The 24,513-nt window shown below is 44.0% G+C and overlaps 1 protein-coding gene across 2 annotated transcripts in view; it reads left to right on the top strand.

Annotated features, from left to right (window-relative positions):
• The first annotated feature begins 3,302 nt into the window (after positions 1-3,302).
• The window catches only part of ephb3a (eph receptor B3a), a 68,615-nt gene continuing 47,404 nt past the window's right edge, over positions 3,303-24,513 (top strand). Inside the window, exons 1-5 of one of the 2 annotated variants that reach the window (XM_060929164.1) lie at positions 3,303-3,363; positions 7,798-7,862; positions 8,654-8,938; positions 9,253-9,640; positions 13,005-13,160. In XM_060929164.1, the coding sequence (XP_060785147.1) occupies positions 3,303-3,363; positions 7,798-7,862; positions 8,654-8,938; positions 9,253-9,640; positions 13,005-13,160 (955 nt within the window). The remainder of the gene's footprint in view (positions 3,364-7,797; positions 7,863-8,653; positions 8,939-9,252; positions 9,641-13,004; positions 13,161-24,513) is intronic. The other variant, XM_060929173.1, reaches the window with a different exon arrangement.

The following is a 24,513-nucleotide window of genomic DNA, read 5'->3' on the forward strand; positions in this document are numbered from 1 at the left end:
TATAAACTCCTCTTCATTGATGGAAACTTGAGTGCAAAACTGTTCATGACAACTGCAGTCCTAAAGTTAGCAAGTCAACTGTAGTCCTCAGCCATAAAAGCATTACTGTAAGTGTCCAGAGCGTCCTCCAGGTGTGACTTTCAACTGTCCTCATGGGGCCGTCCTCCACATGAGCGATGCGATGAGACTCCAACCAGACACCAGTTTGGTCAGCCCTGCAATAACCAGGGTGTACCCCGCCTGTTGTCCATAGTCAGCTGGGATAGGCTCCAGCTTGCCTGCGACCCTGTAGAACAGGATAAGCAGCTACAGATAATGGATGGATGGGCATTTTAGTCACAGGTAAAGGTGGTTTGTCTCTGTGTCAGCCCTGCGATAACCTGGCGACTTGTCCAAGGTGTACCCCGCCTGTCGCCCATAGTCAGCTGGGATAGGCTCCAGCTTGCCTGCGACCCTGTAGAGCAGGATAAAGTGGCTAGAGATAATGGACAGATGGGCATTTTAGTCACAGGTAAAGGTGGTTTGTCTCTGTGTCAGCCCTGCGATAACCTGGCGACTTGTCCAAGGTGTACCCCGCCTGTCGCCCATAGTCAGCTGGGATAGGCTCCAGCTTGCCTGCGACCCTGTAGAACAGGATAAGCGGCTAGAGATAATGGATGGATGGGCATTTTAGTCACAGGTAAAGGTGGTTTGTCTCTGTGTCAGCCCTGCGATAACCTGGCGACTTGTCCAAGGTGTACCCCGCCTGTCGCCCATAGTCAGCTGGGATAGGCTCCAGCTTGCCTGCGACCCTGTAGAACAGGATAAAGCGGCTAGAGATAATGGATAGATGGGCATTTTAGTCACAGGTAAAGGTGGTTTGTCTCTGTGTTAGCCCTGCGATAACCTGGCGACTTGTCCAAGGTGTACCCCGCCTGTCGCCCATAGTCAGCTGGGATAGGCTCCAGCTTGCCTGCGACCCTGTAGAACAGGATAAAGCGGCTAGAGATAATGGATAGATGGGCATTTTAGTCACAGGTAAAGGTGGTTTGTCTCTGTGTCAGCCCTGCGATAACCTGGCGACTTGTCCAGGGTGTACCCCGCCTGTCGCCCGTAGTCAGCTGGGATAGGCTCCAGCTTGCCTGTGACCCTGTAGAACAGGATAAAGTGGCTAGAGATAATGGATAGATGGGCATTTTAGTCACAGGTAAAGGTGGTTTGTCTCTGTGTCAGCCCTGCGATAACCTGGTGACTTGTCCAAGGTGTACCCCGCCTGTCGCCCATAGTCAGCTGGGATAGGCTCCAGCTTGCCTGCGACCCTGTAGAACAGGATAAAGTGGCTAGAGATAATGGATAGATGGGCATTTTAGTCACAGGTAAAGGTGGTTTGTCTCTGTGTCAGCCCTGCGATAACCTGGCGACTTGTCCAAGGTGTACCCCGCCTGTCGCCCATAGTCAGCTGGGATAGGCTCCAGCTTGCCTGCGACCCTGTAGAACAGGATAAAGCGGCTAGAGATAATGGATAGATGGGCATTTTAGTCACAGGTAAAGGTGGTTTGTCTCTGTGTCAGCCCTGCGATAACCTGGCGACTTGTCCAGGGTGTACCCCGCCTGTCGCCCGTAGTCAGCTGGGATAGGCTCCAGCTTGCCTGCGACCCTGTAGAACAGGATAAAGCGGCTAGAGATAATGGATAGATGGGCATTTTAGTCACAGGTAAAGGTGGTTTGTCTCTGTGTCAGCCCTGCGATAACCTGGCGACTTGTCCAGGGTGTACCCCGCCTGTCGCCCATAGTCAGCTGGGATAGGCTCCAGCTTGCCTGCGACCCTGTAGAACAGGATAAAGCGGCTAGAGATAATGGATAGATGGGCATTTTAGTCACAGGTAAAGGTGGTTTGTCTCTGTGTCAGCCCTGCGATAACCTGGCGACTTGTCCAGGGTGTACCCCGCCTGTCGCCCGTAGTCAGCTGGGATAGGCTCCAGCTTGCCTGCGACCCTGTAGAACAGGATAAAGCGGCTAGAGATAATGGATAGATGGGCATTTTAGTCACAGGTAAAGGTGGTTTGTCTCTGTGTCAGCCCTGCGATAACCTGGCGACTTGTCCAGGGTGTACCCCGCCTGTCGCCCATAGTCAGCTGGGATAGGCTCCAGCTTGCCTGCGACCCTGTAGAACAGGATAAAGCGGCTAGAGATAATTGATAGATGGGCATTTTAGTCACAGGTAAAGGTGGTTTGTCTCTGTGTCAGCCCTGCGATAACCTGGCGACTTGTCCAGGGTGTACCCCGCCTGTCGCCCATAGTCAGCTGGGATAGGCTCTAGCTTGCCTGCGACCCTGTAGAACAGGATAAAGTGGCTAGAGATAATGGATAGATGGGCATTTTAGTCACAGGTAAAGGTGGTTTGTCTCTGTGTCAGCCCTGCGATAACCTGGTGACTTGTCCAAGGTGTACCCCGCCTGTCGCCCATAGTCAGCTGGGATAGGCTCCAGCTTGCCTGCGACCCTGTAGAACAGGATAAAGTGGCTAGAGATAATGGATAGATGGGCATTTTAGTCACAGGTAAAGGTGGTTTGTCTCTGTGTCAGCCCTGCGATAACCTGGCGACTTGTCCAAGGTGTACCCCGCCTGTCGCCCATAGTCAGCTGGGATAGGCTCCAGCTTGCCTGCGACCCTGTAGAACAGGATAAAGCGGCTAGAGATAATGGATAGATGGGCATTTTAGTCACAGGTAAAGGTGGTTTGTCTCTGCGTCAGCCCTGCGATAACCTGGCGACTTGTCCAGGGTGTACCCCGCCTGTCGCCCATAGTCAGCTGGGATAGGCTCCAGCTTGCCTGCGACCCTGTAGAACAGGATAAAGCGGCTAGAGATAATGGATAGATGGGCATTTTAACCACAGGTAAAGGTGGGCGTGTGGGCGGAGCTAACGACCCCTCCTTTTTTGTGCGTCCCGCGTTTTGTGCTCATTGGTGGCTCGGGCTCGGGCTCGTGCTTAGCCCCGCCCCCTGGACCGTCCGCAGAGAAGCAACAGCTTCTTTGATCGCGCGAGGATGCCGAACACGTAGCAGCAGTAAAGCGCGACACTGTAACAGCTGTGCGCGCGAGGAGAGAGAGAGAGATGCTTTGCGGATTATTGGGCTTGAAACAGCGGGAGGGAATTCGGATATAGCGCCGATATGGATGTGTCAGTCAGTTAAAGCTTGCTTTCTTTCTTTCTTTCCTACCTTCGTAGTCAAATTGTGCTTGTCGGAGGTTTTTTTTTGTTTTTTCCTTTTCCGGCTCTCGTGATGGTCGAGTCCTAATTGCGCTTCATGTTGGACGCTTCATGATGGATTATTTGCTGGTTTTGTGCAGCCTTTTGCTGCCTGTGGTGTCTGCTGTTGAAGGTAAGTGCCTTTGTTCACAAAAAAAAACCCAAAAGGTAATTCCTAAAAAAAAAAAAGTATTTTTTTTCTTTAAAATTCCTGTTAAAAACCGGTTTGTATCGGAATGTCGATATTACCGCAGCGCACGCGGACAAACCTCAATAAGCTCAGCATTATCAGTGTTTCTATTCGGTCTGACTTTGTTTTACACGATTTGTTTGTTTATTTATTTAATTTTATTTATCCAAGGCTTGCTGAATTGCTCCAGAACATCTCCAATAAAGGTGGTGAAAATGGGTGTCCCATTGGCTTCTCTAGATATAACCTGCAGTTTGGTTTTTTTTTTTTTTGTTTCCCTTCAATATGGCACAATAGGATCTCTGTGCAATGCAGTGATTACATGTTTAGGGTGTTCAGTGCCTTGGCTTTGTTCCAAACCCAAACCCAAAAATGCACAGTGTTGCATGCATGCATGCATGCGTGCATGGATGGGTGTGCGATGATGCTGTGTATGACTAACAGAACAGGTCAAGCCTGGTGACTGCGAATTCAAAGGTGCAGGAGCAGGACGGCACACCTTTTCAAGTCAGGACGTCGTGGGCGGCCGAAGCGACGTCTGATCCATCGAAGGAAGAGCAGGTCAGCATTGACGGACCGACACGTCTGATAGCGTGTGAAAAACAACACGGACAAGCTGGCGCAAGGTGTGGATCGTCACTCCCTCCTGTCTTTTTGGGAAACCAGCCGACGCTGGCGTGTAAGATTGGCTGTAAAGTCGCACAGTTTTCACCAAAGCTTCACTGGCACTTCTTCCTGTTTAGATTCTCTTGAGGTGCATTTGTAACAAGAATATGCACAAACACAAACACGCACAGGCAGCATCGTCCTCCAGCTAGGCTGCGTCTCAATAATCTCGATCGGAGGGAGGAATCGGAGGGCCTTCTCGCTCACCTCACTTCAGCTCAATGCTGGCTCGATTCCTCATCAGTGTCAGCGGCAGAGCTCAATCAATGCTGAGTGCACGTGTGTGTGTGTGTGTGAGACTCCGAGGCCACTGTTTCTCCAACCGAGCACATTAGTTATATATCCCATGGAGGTCAAGTGAGCACCGTTTTCTCGGCTTCTCTCGGTCCCCCGAGTCAACTCGGCCCATGTGTCAGAAGCTTCCAAGTCGAGGGGTTGTCGAAAAATGATGCTCTGTACAGAGATCATCCATGGAGGTCCTCATTGTACAACTTCTATTAGCCTCGAATGCTCGTTAGAAACGCCTCCAGCGTGTTAACTTCATATAGAACCACGGCGATTGGTTCGAAGGATTTCCAGAACTTGTCTCAAGAAAACTGGTTTTCTATAAAGAGATGTTTATTTGGGGATAACATTCTTGGATGGAGTCTCCCATGTTGGTGGTTTGTAACAGGGTAGTTTTGCCACTGCAGGAAAGTCTTCAATATGACATGTGTAGTTTAACCACTCGCCAGTGAATAAATATCGGCCCAGACGCTCCTTTCTCAGCGAGTGTGGTCAAAACGATGGGTTCCTACCAAGTATTCATGTCAAATCCAATAAATATTCGACAAAAACTCCTTCCTTGTGCATGTTGGGGGCCACCATTGCAAAATGAAACCGGAAAGCACGGGAATCAGCAAGTGTCAACTTCGGGCGCGTTCGGCTGGGGTTGCTTGTTGATCATTTTTATTAGACCAAATATCATAGAAAATCTGTGCCAGATATCCTTTTTTGGGGCCCCAACTATTATGTAGGAAGTACATATAGATTATTAGGTATATAAATCACAATTTAAGCATGAGTTTAGCGTAGTAGACCCCCATTATTTATCTTATCTCATCTCATTATCTCTAGCCGCTTTATCCTGTTCTACAGGGTCGCAGGCAAGCTGGAGCCTATCCCAGCTGACTACGGGCGAAAGGTGGGGTACACCCTGGACAAGTCGCCAGGTCATCACAGGGCTGACACATAGACACAGACAACCATTCACACTCACATTCACACCTACGGTCAATTTAGAGTCACCAGTTAACCTAACCTGCATGTCTTTGGACTGTGGGGGAAACCGGAGCACCCGGAGGAAACCCACGCGGACACAGGGAGAACATGCAAACTCCGCACAGAAAGGCCCTCGCCGGCCACGGGGCTCGAACCCGGACCTTCTTGCTGTGAGGTGACAGCGCTAACCACTACACCACCGTGCCGCGCCCCCCCCCCATTATTTATTTATTTATTTATTTACATCAACCCATCTGGGACCCCTGTCCTGAAGACTTATAGCATCCAAGGTCAGTATGTCGGTCCTGTCAAAACCAAAGGGTAAGTCAGCACAGAAAATGATGAGAGAAATAACAAAATTATGAATGGAAATATATTCTTATTGGATGAAAAAAAAAGTCAAGATGTGTAAAACAAGTACTGGAGACAATACCTCCAATTTAATTTTAATTACAATGAGCAATTAAAAAAATGACTATCAAATGACATTGAAATCTACAGAATCCATGCGTCAGAGAGCTTTTTAAATGGCAGATCCAGAAATTTTCTAGGAGGGGCCCCAGCGCCACCAGGCATCTCATGGAGCTATTCGTTTGTTCTAATACTCGTTTAGTTAATATATAAAGGAGTTAAATTATATGGACCGTAAGAATACTTTACTTTATGAACAATTGTCAAAATAACCCCCCTAGTTAAGTCATGCATGGGCCTGAAACATGTGGGCGAGTGTTCAAGAGGTTTGGCGAGTGTTTCCTAAGAGGCACTCGCCAAGCTTGGCGAGCGCTCAGAAAAAAGTTAGCCAATACGCTGCACTGCTATTTCTTTTGTCTCATCAGAACATTGTGTCACATTTGATTTCTTTGTTCATTCAGGCAAATATTGATCTGAAACGTTGCTATCTATCCGGTAACTAAGGAACTCAGTTTTGATATCAGTTTAGGGTTGAATATAAACACAGGACGTAAATTGTCGCAACAATCATGGACGTTTTGTAGAGCAATGTCGACGCACCAACATCCAACCAATCAGGACAAGGAGGCGTCGCTATTTGCCTGTCAATCACTTTGCAATGCCAAGTCCAAACGCTCGACAGTCAACTCAAGGTTTGTTTTTGTTTGGATTATAAGATAGCTTAAGCTAGCTACAGCCAAAAGTATTGGGTTTCCATTTTGGCACAGGATTTGGCGTTGGTTGAAGAGAATTTCTATTGCATCTTTCTTTATGTGTGAGATGGGTTTACGACATAACGTACGTCAAATCTGATCCCGATATTTTCTCGTTACTGAGACTAGTATTGGATCTGTACTTCTAGCTCTAGCACGTGTCTAGTTAACACGCAATAATGCTACTGCAATTGCTTGTGCACTGCTAACATAATGCTAATATGTTTTTTGCTAATGTTCACCGATATGAGCGCTCCAACACCGATCTGATCCCAGTTATGTGAAACCCCACAAGAGTGATGACATCATTCTTCAAGACGTTCACATCCAAGATCCAAGTTATAGGAGTATCACATCGCCCAGGTTCTCAAACGGTCCGGCGCTCGGCGATTTGTATTTCTCTGCATTTCCCTTCATTCCAGATACTTGGAGCCTTGGAGAAAATCTCTCGAGTAATTCGCAGGAGTGTCCACAAGAAGCATCACCGCAAAGCCAGTGACAGTGATCTTCTTCACTCGAGTGCAGGCAAAGGCACAATTTCAAAGCGGCTTGAGAAAAAAGCCAGCGTGGTCATAAGGAATTGATCAAAGCTTCAAAGCAGCTTCCCTCTAATTATAATTAGATGAATATTTCACACAGCGGGATGCTCTTAAATTCACCCTGTTCTGCTCTGTCATTTACACACCAATGAAAAAGAGCTCTACAGTATGAATAAACAATGTGAGAATGTGTGGTGCGTGTCAGTGCGTGTCTGTGCTCTGTTTCCACATCCACGCGTGTGTGTGTGTTTCTACACTGCCTGAACTGTATTTTCCGGAGACCTAATCGGCTAAGTTGACGTTCTGCTCTGAATATTTCATGCAGGAACTCGCAGATGAGAGAGCGGCGCTAATTTGAAGCGAGCGCTCAGCCTCATCGAGCGATGCCTCAACAAAGTGAATAAAACATTAGCATGTGCGCTAGCCGCACGCTGGCTAGTTTTGCTCCACTGATTGGAGTATATTTAGAGGACAGTAAATGCCCCGGGGGTGCTGCGTGCCTCTGTATGGGCAAAGCAACAGGGCCTTATTCCATCTGAGCCACAAGCTTTTGCTGCTGAGGATAGATAAACGATGCAGGCGTTATCTATATGCCGGCACAAAAATGGTGATTAGGCATGCAGCAGATAATGCAGAGAGAGAATGCTAATCCGTGATGAGCTCAGGTTTGGAAGGGGACAGGGCCTGGGTGCATGCAATGTTTCATTATGTTTGGATATAGTTGTTTACTGATTATCTCCGCCTTTCAGAGACACTTATGGACAGCAAGTGGGCCACAACCGAGCTAGCATGGACCACTTATCCAGAAAGCGGGGTGAGTATGAGTGTACTGTCTGTCTGTAGTTGCCTACCTACACATTCATCTTTGTACACAAAGGACAAAGGAAAACAAGCTCTACGGTTGAAAAGATTTCTCCCTAAGGCAGCTTCCATTTATGAAAAAATATATATTTTTCCCTTCTACATCTGAAATATACTGTCGTATGACCAATAAGGGAATTAAGCACCACATATTCTGACCTTAAGCTTGACAGACCTCTCCCAACCCACCCAACCCCCTCCACCCCCTTTCCACCCAGCTCCCGTAGTACGATTTGTCTTTGGACTCTGCATGCGGAGTCAGTCAATGGAAACGGTAGGTTGCCATGGCAACAATCTTAAGCGGTCCGGTCCTTTCTGCTGGCTGGCGCTCGTTGTCTGGCATGTCGAAACCCATGCATCATTATAAGTAATGCGCTCCCGTGCACCCCGAGATAAACACATGCTTTCCCCCTCGCCGAGCCGCTTCTTAATTGTGTAGCGCGAAGTTCCCCGACCCAAATGTCACCTTGGAAAATGGATTACATTTACCCAGATTGCTGAATGAGAATTCACTCGGGCGTTTTGGAGAGCATTATTTCTGGTCTGAAGTTCAAAAGAATGCTCGGGTACAACCTGTAGATCTTTTCCAGGACGACGAGAGCCAGAACTTATGTAATTCTCAGAGGATCTGATCCTCGCTTGCCAATTAACTGACCAGTATACCTTCAGACAGCCTCATGATTCTGCTCCCTGTATTGACAGTTCTTTTTTTCTTTTCTCATAACACTCGCTCTTTCCTCTCAGTGGGAGGAAGTCAGTGGCTATGACGACTCCATGAATCCCATCCGAACGTACCAGGTGTGTAACGTCCTGGAGCCCAACCAGAACAACTGGCTTCGGACAGACTTCATCCCACGCCGAGGTGTGCTGCGCGTCTACGTGGAGCTCAAGTTCTCCGTGCGGGATTGTGCTAGTATTCCCAACATCCCCGGCTCTTGCAAAGAAACTTTCAATCTGTTTTATTATGAGTCCGATGGAGACACGGCGACGGCGAACAGCCCACAGTGGCGGGAGAATCCTTACGTGAAGGTCAGATGGGACTGAGGTGTGGGGGAGACTTTAAGGGTGGGGTTATTTTTGTTTGGAAGAAATACATAATGATGTTAAATGCTAATGGTATATTAAAATTTTAGGCGACTATAAACGATACCAAAATAGGGGCCAAGGTTCTAATGAAGAGACAAACCAGAGTGTATGAGGAATAGTGTCAAACTTGTACATTAGAACATGCCTATAGAAAGGAGTGATGTTTACTGTTCCAAGTGTTCCTATCTTCTTAAGCTGTACACCCATTGGCAAGTCCAACTCGACCTCTTCTTGAACCTCTGACCCTTTACTTCCAGGTGGACACTATTGCCCCTGACGAGAGCTTCTCTCTGCTAGAGTCGGGGATCGTGAACACCAAATTGCGCAGCTTTGGACCTCTATCCAGAGCTGGTTTCTACCTGGCCTTCCAGGACTTGGGTGCTTGCATGTCCCTGATCTCCACCCGGGTCTTCTTCAAGAAGTGCTCCACTACCATTGCCAGCTTCGCAGTCTTCCCCGAAACAGCGACAGGTGCAGAGGCCACTTCGCTGGTCATTGCTACCGGTGCGTGTGTACCTAATGCTGTCGAGGTTTCAGTCCCTCTCAAGCTCTACTGCAATGGAGATGGCGAGTGGATGGTTCCCGTGGGATCCTGCACCTGCATGCCAGGCTTTGAGCCAGCCAAGAAAGACACCCAGTGTCAGGGTAAGTGGGGTTTATCAGGCCTTAAGTGCCTATTCCTCAAAGCATGTTTGGAGAATTTTCTGGCACAAGGCACACTTTGGAAAGCGTAGATGCCAAGGTCGTAAGGTGGGTTTTATTATTTTTTTAACACCATTAGCGATGATTTTGAGGTCAGAAAGGTGCCTTTGGCTCTTTTCTCGGCACAGATACAGTGAATTATCAGGTTCCTCAATGGCCTAAAAGGATTAAACGTGGAAGAACTAATTGGACGGTGAAGTTGTTAGTCACAAGGCTCACAGAACTCAAGAGGGGGGCTTTCAGTGCAAATTAGAATTAGAGTTTCACTACGAAATAGATGGACAGGAGGATTTGTCGAAGCTCTTTATGTTTGGAAGAATGTGAGGGATTGGCTACAGCTGGTGTGTGCACACTCCCGTGTCTCCTCCGAGCTGGAGTACGCCGAACAGAGGGAGAGAAAAGCCGATCAGTAACGGGTGGAGGACTGCAGCAGCGTCGGAGAACAAAGCTTCCAGCAAGAGCCGCTCCTGACAGATCTGACAAGGTCCTAACGGAGCGATAGAGCGGAGACGGATGTCGTTGCCGAAAAGGGGGGTGGGGGGGTGGTTTGCACTAACTGTGAGCCAGCGAGAGAGACCGAGTGAGTGAGAGAGAAAGATAGTGGGGGATCTTAAAGGGACAAACAAATAAAAGGCAGGCAAAGAGAGTACCAGACAGGGAGGGGTATGGGGGGGATAAGTCGAGACAGACTGGAGTAATTAAGAAGAAACCTGCAGATGCAGCGGAGTTCCTCAGAGTTCAGACGAGCTTCGTTTGTTTCTGTATGGTCACTCAAGGTTAAGGGCAAGCCTTAAAGGACTGATAGATGATTCCCTGCGGGGTGGTTGCGCACCACCAGACCACCACTTGGCCAAAAGCTGGGAAGGGTGGATAGTGTGGGGGGTGGGCTATTTGTGTAGTGAGGATAGAGGTGGGGGTTTAATTTCCTTTATCACCTCTCTGGCTGGACACAGCTAATGCTTACCTCAGCCAGCTCTGTCCCAGGCATTTATCTGTCTGCCTGGGCATGTTGTCACCCCTCCCTGTCTCTCTATATATATCTGTCTGTCCGTCCTGTTAATTCTCTCTCATTTGCTTAAGCTTTCCTCTTTCTGTTTGTTTTCTCGATCAATTTTATATGAAAGTGTCTCACCCACCCTCTCTTTTTTCTGTTCTGCAGTCTCTCACATTCTCTACTGCTAGCTCTCTCTCTCTCCACATCCATCTTTCTAAATCTCTTCCCCATTGTTCTCTGCTTCTCTATCTTACTTTAGTTCTCTCTAGTACCAAATCTCTCCCTGTACCTCTCCCCCTCTCTCTCCTATACTTCATTACTTTCTCTCACAATGTATCTGTCTGCCCATCTCTCTCTCTCTCTCTCTCTCTCTCTCTCTCTCTCTTCTATTTTATCAATTTTCTCTCTCACCATATGTCTTTGTGTCTCTGTCTCCATATGTGTCTCTTTCTCTGGCTATTATTTTTCCCAACCATCTCTCTCTCTCAGACTTAATCTTCTTCTTTGTCTCTATTTAATTGTGGTATCTCTCTCTCTCTCTCTCTCTCTCTCTCTCTGTGTGTCTCTTTCACTGACTATTTTTTTGTACCACTTTCACTCTCACCATATGTCTCTGTCTTTGTCTCTCTCCCCATATGTCTCTCTTTCTCTGGCTATTATTTTTCCTAACCATCTCTCTCTCTCGCTCTCTCTCTCTCTCTCTCTCTGACTCATTTGTACCACTTTCACTCTCACAATGTCTTTGTCTGTCTGTCTCTCTCTCTCATACTTTATCTCCTTTGTCTCTTTCTCTCTAATTGTGGTCTCTCTGTCTCTCTCCCTCTCTCTCTCTCTCGGTCTCTGACTTATTTTTTTGTACCACTTTTCTCTCACCGTTTGTCTTTGTCTGTCTCTCTCTCTCGTCTCTTTCTATTTAATTGTGCTCTCTCTCTTTCTCTCATACTTTATCTTCGTTGTCTCTCTATTTAATTGTGGTATATCTCTCTCACCATTTTATCTATTTTCTCTCTCCCCATATATGTCTCTTTCTCTGGCTGTTATTTTTCCTAAGCATCTCTCTCTCTCTCTCTCTCTCTCTCTCTGTCTGTGTCTCTTTCATACTTTATCTCCTTCTCTGTCTCTTTCTCTCTATTTAATTTTGCTCTCTCTCTCTCTCTGACTTATTTTTTGTACCACTTTTGCTCTCACCATATGTCTTTGTCTCTCTCTCTCTCCCCATGTCTCTCTTTCTCTGGCTATTATTTTTCCCGACCATATCTCTCTCTCTCTCTCTCTCTCTCTGACTTTTTTCTACCACTTTTGTGTTCACCATACGTCTTTGTGTCTCTCCCTCTCACCCTGTACCTATCTGAATGCAGAGCATCGTGCCTGTTAAGGGGCCACTCGCTTGGATTTTCCACTTTCTTATTATCCTCACACTCTCTCCTTCAGTCAGGAACTAATATATATCATGTGCGGAATACTGAAGCAGGCCCGGTAGCTGAGATATAATTCAGCCGCTGCAGCGTGTAGAGCAATAACGCAGGCAGCCGGCATTCCAATGTGACTCTCCGCTCTTCAAGCTATTTCCACGTCGATTCCATTCAGAACGGGATGGAGGAGGGCGTGGTGCGCTGGTGTCGTCTACTGCAAAATAGCAGCAGCACATGCTGTTCAGCATTTCACCTTTGTTAAATCTCGTCATCACGGTCTTTCAATAAATGGCACGTTTGAGCTCTAATAATTATCCGGCTACAGTTCTGATACCATACTGATACAATCTGTGTTTTAGCCAAAAGTCAAAACTGGTCCCATCGCAAGGTGCCATTTTCTTTCAGTGTTATGACTGAGTGACAGATTATGATTGAGATATCCGACTGTGCAAAGAAGGGAAAAAAAATGGTCAGCATTGCATGAGTTCAGAGCGTAAAATAGGTTTATAGATCAGATTAGAAAGCATGTCCGGTGTGTCCAAAGTAGAGCCAGTATGCATAATATACACAAAGAATATCCAGTGGCTAAGTATGTCCAAACCAAAGAATATCAAATGATGTCCAGAATATTGCCAGTATGTCCAAAGTATGCTTAGTGCTTCCAAGGTATGTCCGAAAGTATGTCCAGTGTGACACTGAATATGTCCAAAGTAGGTCTGAGATGTCGAAATAATTATATCCAGTATTTCCAAAGTATGACCAATATGTTAAGTGTAATCGGTTGCTGCAGATACAATTGTGATGAATAATCGAGTGTTAAATTAGAGTGCAGATTTTTTTTTTTGCCTCAGGTAACCTTTCCTTCCTTCCTTCCTTCCTCCCCTCTTTTCGTCCTTCTCAGCATGCACGCCCAGCTCCTTCAAGTCCAAGCAGGGCGAAGGCTTCTGCACCCCGTGTCCACCTTTCAGCCGGGCCGTGTCATCCGCGTCCAGCGTGTGCCCGTGTCAGAACGGTTACTACCGTGCCGACGGTGACTCTCCTGACTCGTCCTGCACCAGTGAGTCTCTTTTATTTCCCCACCTTGTTGAACATGTTTAATTTGCCTGATGACACTGAATAAAAAAGCAATAAAGGCCACCTTCCTTCCTCGCCATTATCAAAGCGAATCCCGGAACCACTTAGCCTGCAGGCTAATTGTGCGCACGCACGTGGATTGAATCAGCAATATTGCATGCACTCACGCAAGCCTACGCAACAAACAGCTCGATGATTTCAAAGATCGCATGTTATGAATGGATTTCACAGAGGAGCGTGCACTTAATATCAGTCTGGAAGAAGGAGTCAGATTAGAATTTATTTATTTATTTATTTATTTATTCATTCCCAGAGGCTCGTTTGGTTCGTGTCTAACTGCAGCCTCTGCTTTTAATTACTTTGCATTCTAACTCTCCAAGTAAAAATCCATCGGTTCTGAAATCCGTCCTGTCAGACGAGGGCTCCTTCGAGGGGGCGACGCTTTTGGAATGAATATGTGCAAGCGATTAGCTGATTCGATCGAAGTGACTCGGAATAAATGCCTGCTTTTATCTGACCCTTTGAGGGATTAGATTTGATCTGGTGGAGCTAAGCAGTGTGAGCTTTCACACGCTGGAGTTTCTGCTTCTATACGAGTTAGAGTCCAGGCCAAGACCTGTGTCGCACAGCAAGGGGCTAAAAACTCACCATGTAACACATGAGTAGCTTCAGATCTGCTTTTTTTTCCTGTTCGATATCACAGCCAGAATAATCTATTGCGTCGACCTATTGAAAAAACACTGATTTATAGATTGTAATAGGTAGCGTAGATTGTAGGTTGTGATCTAGGAAATACTAGGTTATGAACCAGCTGGATCAACGGGGACAAACGGGGCAGGAGCCAGTAGAGCAACTTATTCCTAGAAGGAAATGGGCATGGATTGGTCATACTTTGCGAAAGCCAAAAAATAACATCACAAAACTGGCACAGGCATGGAATCCAACAGGAAAGAAGGCGCAGCCGGGAAAACCAAGGAATACGTGGAGCCAGAGATGAGGAAAGAATGGTACACCTAGAGTAGGCTTGAAAAGATATCTCAAAACCATGTGCGTTAGAGACGAGTGCTCTCCACTGGCACAGTGGGCATGAAGGAGTTTGCCAGGCCTCAGCAGTGCAGGTTGGCTGGATTTGGGAGAGCATCTTGTTGAAGCCATGGCCTAATGGTTCGAGAAGCAGCTTTGTGACCTAAAGGTCGTCGGTTTGATTCCCTGGAACGGCTCACGTGCCCTTGAGCAAGGCACCTGACACCCAGCGCAGTCTGGGGAGCAATTGGGGATGTTGTACGTCGTTCTGGATAAGATCGTCTGCTAAATACCGGTCATGTAAATCACAGACTGGTCGGATGAGAAACTTGACTCGCAAAGGTTCCGCTTTCCAGAGATCTGTCCAAGTGATCTTGCGAGGTTCAGTATGCTCAAGCACCTTGCTTGACCATCTTGCTGGAGCGCTCTTCCTCCACCTCTCATCCTGAACCAGTTGACGCTTCTCCAGGCTCAGCCCTGCCCACCAAGATGTTTTGACTCTGCTGTGCTAACTGCTTCCTGTGCCTGCCATTTCCTTCCGGTCTTCGCTAGCATCCCTGCGGTGGAGACTTTAACATTGGAGGAATCACGGTACATCCTAATGGGGAGGTGCAGCTTGGTGGAACGCCCATATAGGACTATGCGGCTCAAAGATCGATGGAGCCCCAGCCACCTCCGAAGAAAGAAACTTGCTGATGGTTTTCTCTCACGTTTCCACTGTCGTCATAGACAAGAAGGGGTCAGAGTAACACGTAATAGGTTGCAGTAGCTGTAATATTTTGTAAAAGGTTGTGTTGACTAGAACTGAACTTCACTTTAAGTTTAAACCAGGGCTTTGAACCGGTTCAAGGAACGAAAACGAAAACCGGGAACTTTTTCTATTTCACATGGAACAGAAACGAAACCAGAAACTTTTATTATTTTTTATGTTCCGGAACAGAAACGCTTATTAAAAATAATGGTAACCGGTTAATACCGGTTTTTATTTCGTTCCTCAAAGTTTCCGTAGCCTACAAATAAAAAAGTCATTCTTCTCCTGCGCAAGTTTCTATGACCCGCTGGGGTTCACTTCCTGTGTGACGTTCGCTGACTGAATGGAGAGAGCGGGAGGGTGGACGACTATCACGTCTCCACATCTTAAATAAGAGGTAAATATTGCAGTCTATCGTTATTCAAAAACGTCAATTTCAAACACGATATCAATATATTTGTCCACGTTAACGAGAGGCTCGCGAACATTAAATGACGTTAACCTCTGTTAGCCTATCAATGCATAGGGCCTGACTAGCCTTTGGTAACACACTAAACGAATTATCTTTCATTTTTGGCACTTTTTCTGTTTGTGTAGATGGGAAGACATACTGAGAATCCAAATCGCCAACATTTGAAATAATAATTGTTTTGAATTATTTCTTGACTTATTTAATGAAGGTTGTAATAGAATTAGCCTACATTTGGCTTAAGCTGGATGAGACAGAGACATAATGTTATAGCCATTTGTTAAACCGCTGACAGGGAACGTAATTAACCGTTCCGGGAACGAAAATTTTTTTGTTCTAACCGGTTCGGGAACGTCTCTTTAATGGTGGAACCCAAAACCGGAAACGTTAAAATTCCGTTTCTGTTCGGAACGAACCAATAGGAAAAAAATTCTGGTTCAAAGCCCTGGATTAAATCTATTTTCAGCTGCGAAACAGTTTTGTGAAATGATGTTACGTTATTGGTATTCTTTTGCATGATGTTCAGACTTTCTCAAACCGTGGAGCAGATGGAGCTCAAAGAAAAGTCGAGGGCCACAGGTCACCTGTAATAATTCATTATGAAATAATTAGCAACAACAGATATAATCACTGCAACAACCATCTGCTGCCGATTAATTGACCTGACCCGCTGTATGTTAGAGTTTTATAAATGCGCCAATATCGTGATTCATTTTTACGTTGGAAACATTGTAATGAATGTATTCTCTCTTTCTTCACTGCTTGAATGAGAGTGAGAGGGCGAGGAGGGTTTGATAAGTTGTGGGTTTTTTTGGACTGCAGAAGTTCAAAATAGAAACAGGTTTTTTTTTTTAAACTTCTTAGTAGTGGGCCAAATCTAATTATACTTGTAAGGTAGCTCACAGGCTGTTTCAATAACGCTGGAAGGGTTGCACACTCCTGCTCTACTATAACCTAATGTAATGCTGCATTATACGCTATTACACTGTGCAGCATCATGCTGTTCAATACCGCAATAGTCTGGTGTTATCCGAAACAACCAGCCAGAAAGTTTCAATCCAGGGGATCGCAGACAGGACACTTAGAATCCGCTCCAGAATTGCTGGCACCTTTCAGAAAGAAACATTATACAAAATGATTTTTCCACTCAGATGTTTTTTGAGAAATTCATCTCATCTCATTATCTCTAGCCGCTTTATCCTGTTCTACAGGGTCGCAGGCAAGCTGGAGCCTATCCCAGCTGACTACGGGCGAAAGGCGGGGTACACCCTGGACAAGTCGCCAGGTCATCACAGGGCTGACACATAGACACAGACAACCATTCACACTCACATTCACACCTACGGTCAATTTAGAGTCACCAGTTAACCTAACCTGCATGTCTTTGGACTGTGGGGGAAACCGGAGCACCCGGAGGAAACCCACGCGGACACAGGGAGAACATGCAAACTCCGCACAGAAAGGCCCTCGCCGGCCACGGGGCTCGAACCCAGACCTTCTTGCTGTGAGGCGACAGCGCTAACCACTACACCACCGTGCCGCCCAGTTAAAATTTTTTTTTTTTAAACAACCCCAATTCCAAAAAAAGTTGGGACGGTGAAAACAGAATGCGATGATTTGCAAATTATGGAAACCTTATATTTCATTGAAAATAGTACAAAGACGAAGCAAATGTTGAAACTGAGATTTTATTTTTTTTTAATGAAAAAATATATGTTCATTTTGAATTTGATGTCAGCAACACGTTTCAGAAAAGTTAGGACAGGGGCATGTTTACTACTGTGTTGCATCACCTCTACTTTTAGCAACACTCTGTAAATGTTTGGGAACTGAAGAGACCGATTGCTGGAGCTTTGAAAGAGAAATTCTTGCCTGATATACAATTTCAGTTGCTCAGCAGTTCAGGAGATGGGTTTGGACTGCAGCAGGCCAGTTTAGCACCCGGACTCTCTTACTACAGAGCCGTGCAGTTTTAATCTGTGCAGAAAGCGGTTTGGCGTTGTCTTGCTGAAAGAAGGAAGGCCTTCCCTGAAAAAGATTTAGTCTGGATGGCAGCATATTGCTCTGAAACGTGTATATATCATTCAGCATTAATGATGCCTTCCCAGATATACAAGCTACCCATGTCATGTGCACTAACGCACACTCATACCATCACAGATGCTGAATGTTTTTGAGCTGTGCGCTGATAACAAGCCGGATGGTCCCTCTCCTCTTTAGCCTGGAGGACGTGGTGGCCATGATTTCAAAAAAAAGAATTTCTACTTTTGATTCGTCGGACCTCGGGACAGTTTTCCACTTCGCCTCAGTCCATCGTAAAAGAGCTCGGGCCCAGAGAAGGTGGTGGTGTTTCTGGATATTGTTTATATCTGGTTTTAGCTTGCGTTTGTGGATGCAGTAACGAACTGTTTTCACAGACAGTGGTTTTCTGACGTGTTCCTGAACCCATACAGTGATTTCCACTACAGACACGTGTCTGCTTTTAACGCAGTGTCTCCTGAGGGCCTGAAGATCTCAGGCATCCAATGTCAGTTTTCAGCCTTGTCTCTTGCATACAGAGATTTCCCCAGATTCTCTGGATCTTTTAATGATATTATGGACCATAGATGATGTGATCTACAAATTTTTTGCAATTTTACATTGAGGAATGTTATTTTTATTAAATTGTTGCACTGTCTTTTACAGAGTAGTGAATCCCTCCCCATCTTTACTTCTGACTGAGAGACTCCACGTCTCTGGGATGCTCTTTTTATACCCAGTCATCTTACTGACCTGTTGCCAATTAACCTGATCTAGTTGTTTTGTTTTTTTTCCCCCAACATTACACAACTTTCAGTCTTTTGTTGCCCCGTACCAACTTTTCTGAAACGTCTTGCCGACATAAAATTCAAAACTATTTTCTATTACTATTCTATTATACTATTTTCAATGAAAGAGTTTCCATGGTTTGCAAATCTTCATAATCTGTATTTATTTGTTTTACAGTGTCCCAACTTTTTTGGAATTGGGGTTGTATATATTTGAAAAGTGACCACTGCTTGCATACGTTTATGCGCAAAATATCACACATCGCTTACTACAAGCGCTGCTGATTTTTATATTTGGAATAGATAAGTGTTTTAACGAAGGGTGCCAAAAATAAATTTTACCCTTGATTTTTAAACCGTGTTCACTTTTTAAATAATCATAATAATTGGAAAATAAATTGGGATTTGTGTAAATACATTTATCGCAGAGGTTATTATAATAAATTTGCATTTATTTATTTGACAGATGTTTCAGTCGACGCATAGCAAGTGAAGGGTAAAGAATTGTGAAAATGGAAGAGGAGCGAGCTCGCAGTTCTCCCAAAAGTCAAAGGAATCCGTATCGGGGGGGGGAATAGATTAGATTCTTTATTAGTCCTGAAATTAAAAGCAAACATCTTCCAAGTTTTTTGGAGACAGTGTGGTGTTCTGGATGTAAATCATGCGCATATATTCTGGAGTTGCCAAGCCGTTTGTTTAATTCACGCTCCCAGGAGCACGTCATAGCCGAGCCATATTTCAGGGCTTGTCTCACCTCGAAGGAGGAAGGAAACGGAGTTAAAACACTTCTCGCAGCTTCGGAAAGGATAATAACTTGAAAAGAAATTGGCTTCGGGCTAAAACCCTAATTAACAAAATCAATACGCAGGTACCGAGGAGGAGATATTTCACTGATTTTTAAAAAAATAAGACTAATAACATATTAAAAACATGACTTTATTTAACAAAAAGAACATATAATTGTTGGCCATAATGACGTTTTCTAATGGGACCATGATGTAACATTAATGGAAGGAGTCTCCAGTGTCAAAGCTGTGTCTCAGTCAGAGAAAAAGAGGATGTTCAAGGACCAAGCGTTTTATAGCTGCTATAATATAAGTGATAACAGGAACTAACTTTGTTTCGTGGACGTACAACCCTGATTCCAAAAAAGTTGGGACAAAGTACAAATTGTAAATAAAAACGGAATGCAATGATGTGGAAGTTTCAAAATTCCATATTTTATTCAGAATAGAACATAGATGACATATCAAATGTTTAAACTGAGAAAATGTATCATTTAAAGAGACAAATTAGGTGATTTTAAATTTCATGACAACAACACGTCTCAAAAAAGTTGGGACAAGGCCATGTTTACCACTGTGAGACATCCCCTTTTCTCTTTACAACAGTCTGTAAACGTCTGGGGACTGAGGAGACAAGTTGCTCAAGTTTAGGGATAGGAATGTTAACCCATTCTTGTCTAATGTAGGATTCTAGTTGCTCAACTGTCTTAGGTCTTTTTTTTGTCGTATCTTCCGTTTTATGATGCGCCAAATGTTTTCTATGGGTGAAAGATCTGGACTGCAGGCTGGCCAGTTCAGTACCCGGACCCTTCTTCTACGCAGCCATGATGCTGTAATTGATGCAGTATGTGGTTTGGCATTGTCATGTTGGAAAATGCAAGGTCTTCCCTGAAAGAGACGTCATCTGGATGGGAGCATATGTTGCTCTAGAACCTGGATATACCTTTCAGCATTGATGGTGTCTTTCCAGATGTGCAAGCTGCCCATGCCACACGCACTAATGCAACCCCATACCATCAGAGATGCAGGCTTCTGAACTGAGCGCTGATAACTCGGGTCGTCCTTCTCCTCTTTAGTCCGAATGACACGGCGTCCCTGATTTCCATAAAGAACTTCAAATTTTGATTCGTCTGACCACAGAACAGTTTTCCACTTTGCCACAGTCCATTTTAAATGAGCCTTGGCCCAGAGAAGACGTCTGCGCTTCTGGATCATGTTTAGATACGGCTTCTTCTTTGAACTATAGAGTTTTAGCTGGCAACGGCGGATGGCACGGTGAATTGTGTTCACAGATAATGTTCTCTGGAAATATTCCTGAGCCCATTTTGTGATTTCCAATACAGAAGCATGCCTGTATGTGATGCAGTGCCGTCTAAGGGCCCGAAGATCACGGGCACCCAGTATGGTTTTCCGGCCTTGACCCTTACGCACAGAGATTCTTCCAGATTCTCTGAATCTTTTGATGATATTATGCACTGTAGATGATGATATGTTCAAACTCTTTGCAATTTTACACTGTCGAACTCCTTTCTGATATTGCTCCACTATTTGTTGGTGCAGAATTAGGGGGATTGGTGATCCTCTTCCCATCTTTACTTCTGAGAGGCGCTGCCACTCCAAGATGCTCTTTTTATACCCAGTCATGTTAATGACCTATTGCCAATTGACCTAATGAGTTGCAATTTGGTCCTCCAGCTGTTCCTTTTTTGTACCTTTAACTTTTCCAGCCTCTTATTGCCCCTGTCCCAACTTTTTTGAGATGTGTTGCTGTCATGAAATTTCAAAATGTCTCACTTTCGACATTTGTTATGTTGTCTATGTTCTATTGTGAATACAATATCAGTTTTTGAGATTTGTAAATTATTGCATTCCGTTTTTATTTATAATTTGTACTTTTTTGGAATCGGGGTTGTACTTTAACATTAAACGTCTTTGTTTGCAACAGACGTCACTTCCGGTAGTGATCCGCCTCATTCTGTATTCAGATTTCCAGCCGACGGTCAGACGTCGTATTCGTTCGCAGTAGTTTCTTGTGTTTCGCCTCCAGTATTTGGATGTTCAAATCGAGAAAAAGACACACAGTATTCTAGGATACTAAAAAGTCATGCACAAGGGTGAATGAATTAAAAATATCTTAAAAAAAAAAAAAAAGGCTCGTGAACCTTTCACCATGCTCAAAAGGAATCGAAAGTCCACATGCTCATATTGTTAAAGGTACATCCATCAACTTTGTGTGTCTAAAATCAAACCACTGATGAAACTAGTTTGTAGGTTGTTGATTGAAACTCGGGTTGTCCGAGCAGTTTTAACCAAAATTAACCTTCAAATCAAAACCCTGAGCTTCAAAAACAAATTTAATCAGGAAATAACAGTAAAAATCAGACGGGCTCAGTTGAAAATCAGACCAATTGGATGATTCTGCACCTCAGGACTGATAAAAATCAGAATTTAATCACTGGAGCTTTTAGACCAGAGAGTGTTTTCTTTAAAAATAAAAAAAAAAGATTTGTGATACTGTAATCGCAAGCATCAAACCCATGCACACACAAGAAAGGTATCTGCAGTTTTATATCTTTTTTAGATAGAGAGAAAGAAAGAAAAACGGTTGATTTGACTTCTCTACCTCGACTTTTTGTTCTATTCTTAGTTCAGCTCAGTCAGTTCATAAATAAGTCTGAGCTACATTTGAAATGTCGTGAAATAAAACGCAAGTTATCGTTGCAAAAATGCCTACAGCAGCTCCGACCCGAATCACATACGTACTACACTCCGGCTTACATTACTCACCTTCTCAAAAAAAAAAAAAGACTGTTATTGTCCTTTCGAAGTCTTTTTCCAGCGTCATGAACCCAGCCACAAACGAAAAAGTCATCAAGACTTTTTCAAAGCTTTCATTTGTAAAACACGTTCGGACTTCCAGGTAATTGGAGATGCTTGGAAACTGTATTGTTGAAAAGTCCGTCTTTTTTAAGCTGTAGGGGTCCAATCCATCAGCATAAATTATACAGTTAGGTCCATATATATTTGGACACTGACACAAATTTTTTTTTTTTTTTTTTTACCTGTTTACTGAAACATATTCAAGTTATAGTTATATAATGGACATGGACATAAAGTCCAGACTTTCAGCTTTCATTTGAGGGTATCCACATTAAAATTGGATGAAGGGTTTAGGAGTTTCAGCTCCTTAACATGTGCCACCCTGTTTTTAAAGGGACCAAAAGTAATTGGACAATTGACTCAAAGGCTATTTCATGGGCAGGTGTGGGCAATTCCTTCGTTATGTCATTCTCAATTAAGCAGATAAAAGGCCTGGAGTTGATTTGAGGTGTGGTGCTTGCATTTGGAAGATTTTGCTGTGAAGAAAACATGCGGTCAAAGGAGCTCTCCATGCAGGTGAAACAAGCCATCCTTAAGCTGCGAAAACAGAAAAAAAACATCCGAGAAATTGCTACAATATTAGGAGTGGCGAAATCTACAGTTTGGTACATCCTGAGAAAGAAAGAAAGCACTGGTGAACTCATCAATGCAAAAAGACCTGGACACCCACAGAAGACAACAGTGGTGGATGATCGCAGAATAATTTCCATGGTGAAGAGAAACCCCTTCACAACAGCCAACCAAGTGAACAACACTCTCCAGGAGGTAGGCGCATCAATATCCAAATCTACCATAAAGAGAAGACTGCATGAAAGTAAATACAGAGGGTTCACTGCACAGTGCAAGCCACTCATAAGCCTCAAGAATAAAAAGGCTAGATTGGACTTTGCTAAAAAAAAAACATCTAAAAAAGCCAGCACAGTTCTGGAAGAACATTCTTTGGACAGATGAAACCAAGATCAACCTCTACCAGAATGATGGAAAGAAAAAAGTATGGTAAAGACGTGGTACAGCTCATGATCCAAAGCATACCACATCATCTGTAAAACACGGCGGAGGCAGTGTGATGGCTTGGGCATGCATGGCTGCCAGTGGCACTGGGTCACTAGTGTTTATTGATGATGTGACACGGGACAGAAGCAGCCGGATGAATTCTGAGGTATTCAGAGACATACTGTGTGCTCAAATCCAGCCAAATGCAGCCAAACTGATTGGTCGGTGTTTCATAATACAGATGGACAATGACCCAAAACATAAAGCCAAAGCAACCCAGGAGTTTATTAAAGCAAAGAAGTGGAATATTCTTGAATGGCCAAGTCAGTCACCTGATCTCAACCCAATTGAGCATGCATTTCACTTGTTAAAGACTAAACTTCAGACAGAAAGGCCCACAAACAAACAGCAACTGAAAACCGCTGCAGTAAAGGCCTGGCAGAGCATTAAAAAGGAGGAAACACAGTGTCTGGTGATGTCCATGAGTTCAAGACTTCAGGCAGTCATTGCCAACAAAGGGTTTTCAACCAAGTATTAGAAATGTTCATTTTATTTACAATTATTTAATTTGTCCAATTACTTTTGAGCACCTGAAATGAAGGGATTGTGTTAAAAAAAAAATGCTTTAGTTCCTCACATTTGTATGCAATCATTTTGTTCAACCCACTGAATTAAAGCTGAAAGTCTGAACTTCAACTGCATCTGAATTGTTTTGTTCAAAATTAGAAAAATGTTGTCTCTGTCCAAAAATTTATGGGCCTAACTGTATATAATTTTTTTCTTGATATCTCAAATCTGCTTTTGGTTCTCGTCTGTGAACGGTCAGATGGAGAATTGCTTGTTTTCCACAAGATGACGACGGACGCATACTTGGCTTGGACGCCATCTTTGTTGCCCGTCACTTAGTAGGCATATCAAATGAAAATTCAAATTGCTTGAAACTGCTCTCATTGAATGCAGAACAACATACTTTTTACAGAAATAAAACGTGTTTTTCCGTTCTTGAGAGATTACAAATCAAAGATTGAGGGGAAAAAAAAGGCTTAATTTTTATATTCTGTATGAGGATCACATGATCCAAAATGGGCCTCATTAACCAGTGAGCTTAAATGGTTTTGTTTTTTCTTAATAACTTCTTATTTTCCAAGATATTTACATGGAAATTGGCAGCACGTAGATAGTTGTATACTGAATACAAAGTTTAAAAAACTTGTAAAAGCCAGTTATGCAAATTAGTATGAATTATGCTAATTAGGTCAAACAAAACCGTTAAATCGGTACACTCTGTTCTTCAAAGTTTCAGCAAATGGCTTTATTTGTGCGATATAAAGCCGATCTTAACTCCTTTATACATCACAAAGAAGGAAAAATCGGTGTTAATTATAAAATATGCATAAATAAGCACTGAATGCTATTCACGTCTACCATTCTCTATCAAAATAAAAAAAGTAATAAAAGATTTATTTCTAATCCCCTCTTTGTGCTCTGTAGGCCTTTGTATTTCTCAAAAGTCAGGCCTACTAGTGTTTATATGAAAGAATATAAATTATTATTTCGATGCATATTCCTAGCTTTCAAGGTGAACCTCGAAAAAAAAAAAGTCTGATCCGCATCCAATAAACAATTCA

This window comes from Neoarius graeffei, chromosome 1 (genome assembly GCF_027579695.1).
Source record: "Neoarius graeffei isolate fNeoGra1 chromosome 1, fNeoGra1.pri, whole genome shotgun sequence".
NCBI classification, from domain to species: Eukaryota; Metazoa; Chordata; class Actinopteri; order Siluriformes; family Ariidae; genus Neoarius; species Neoarius graeffei.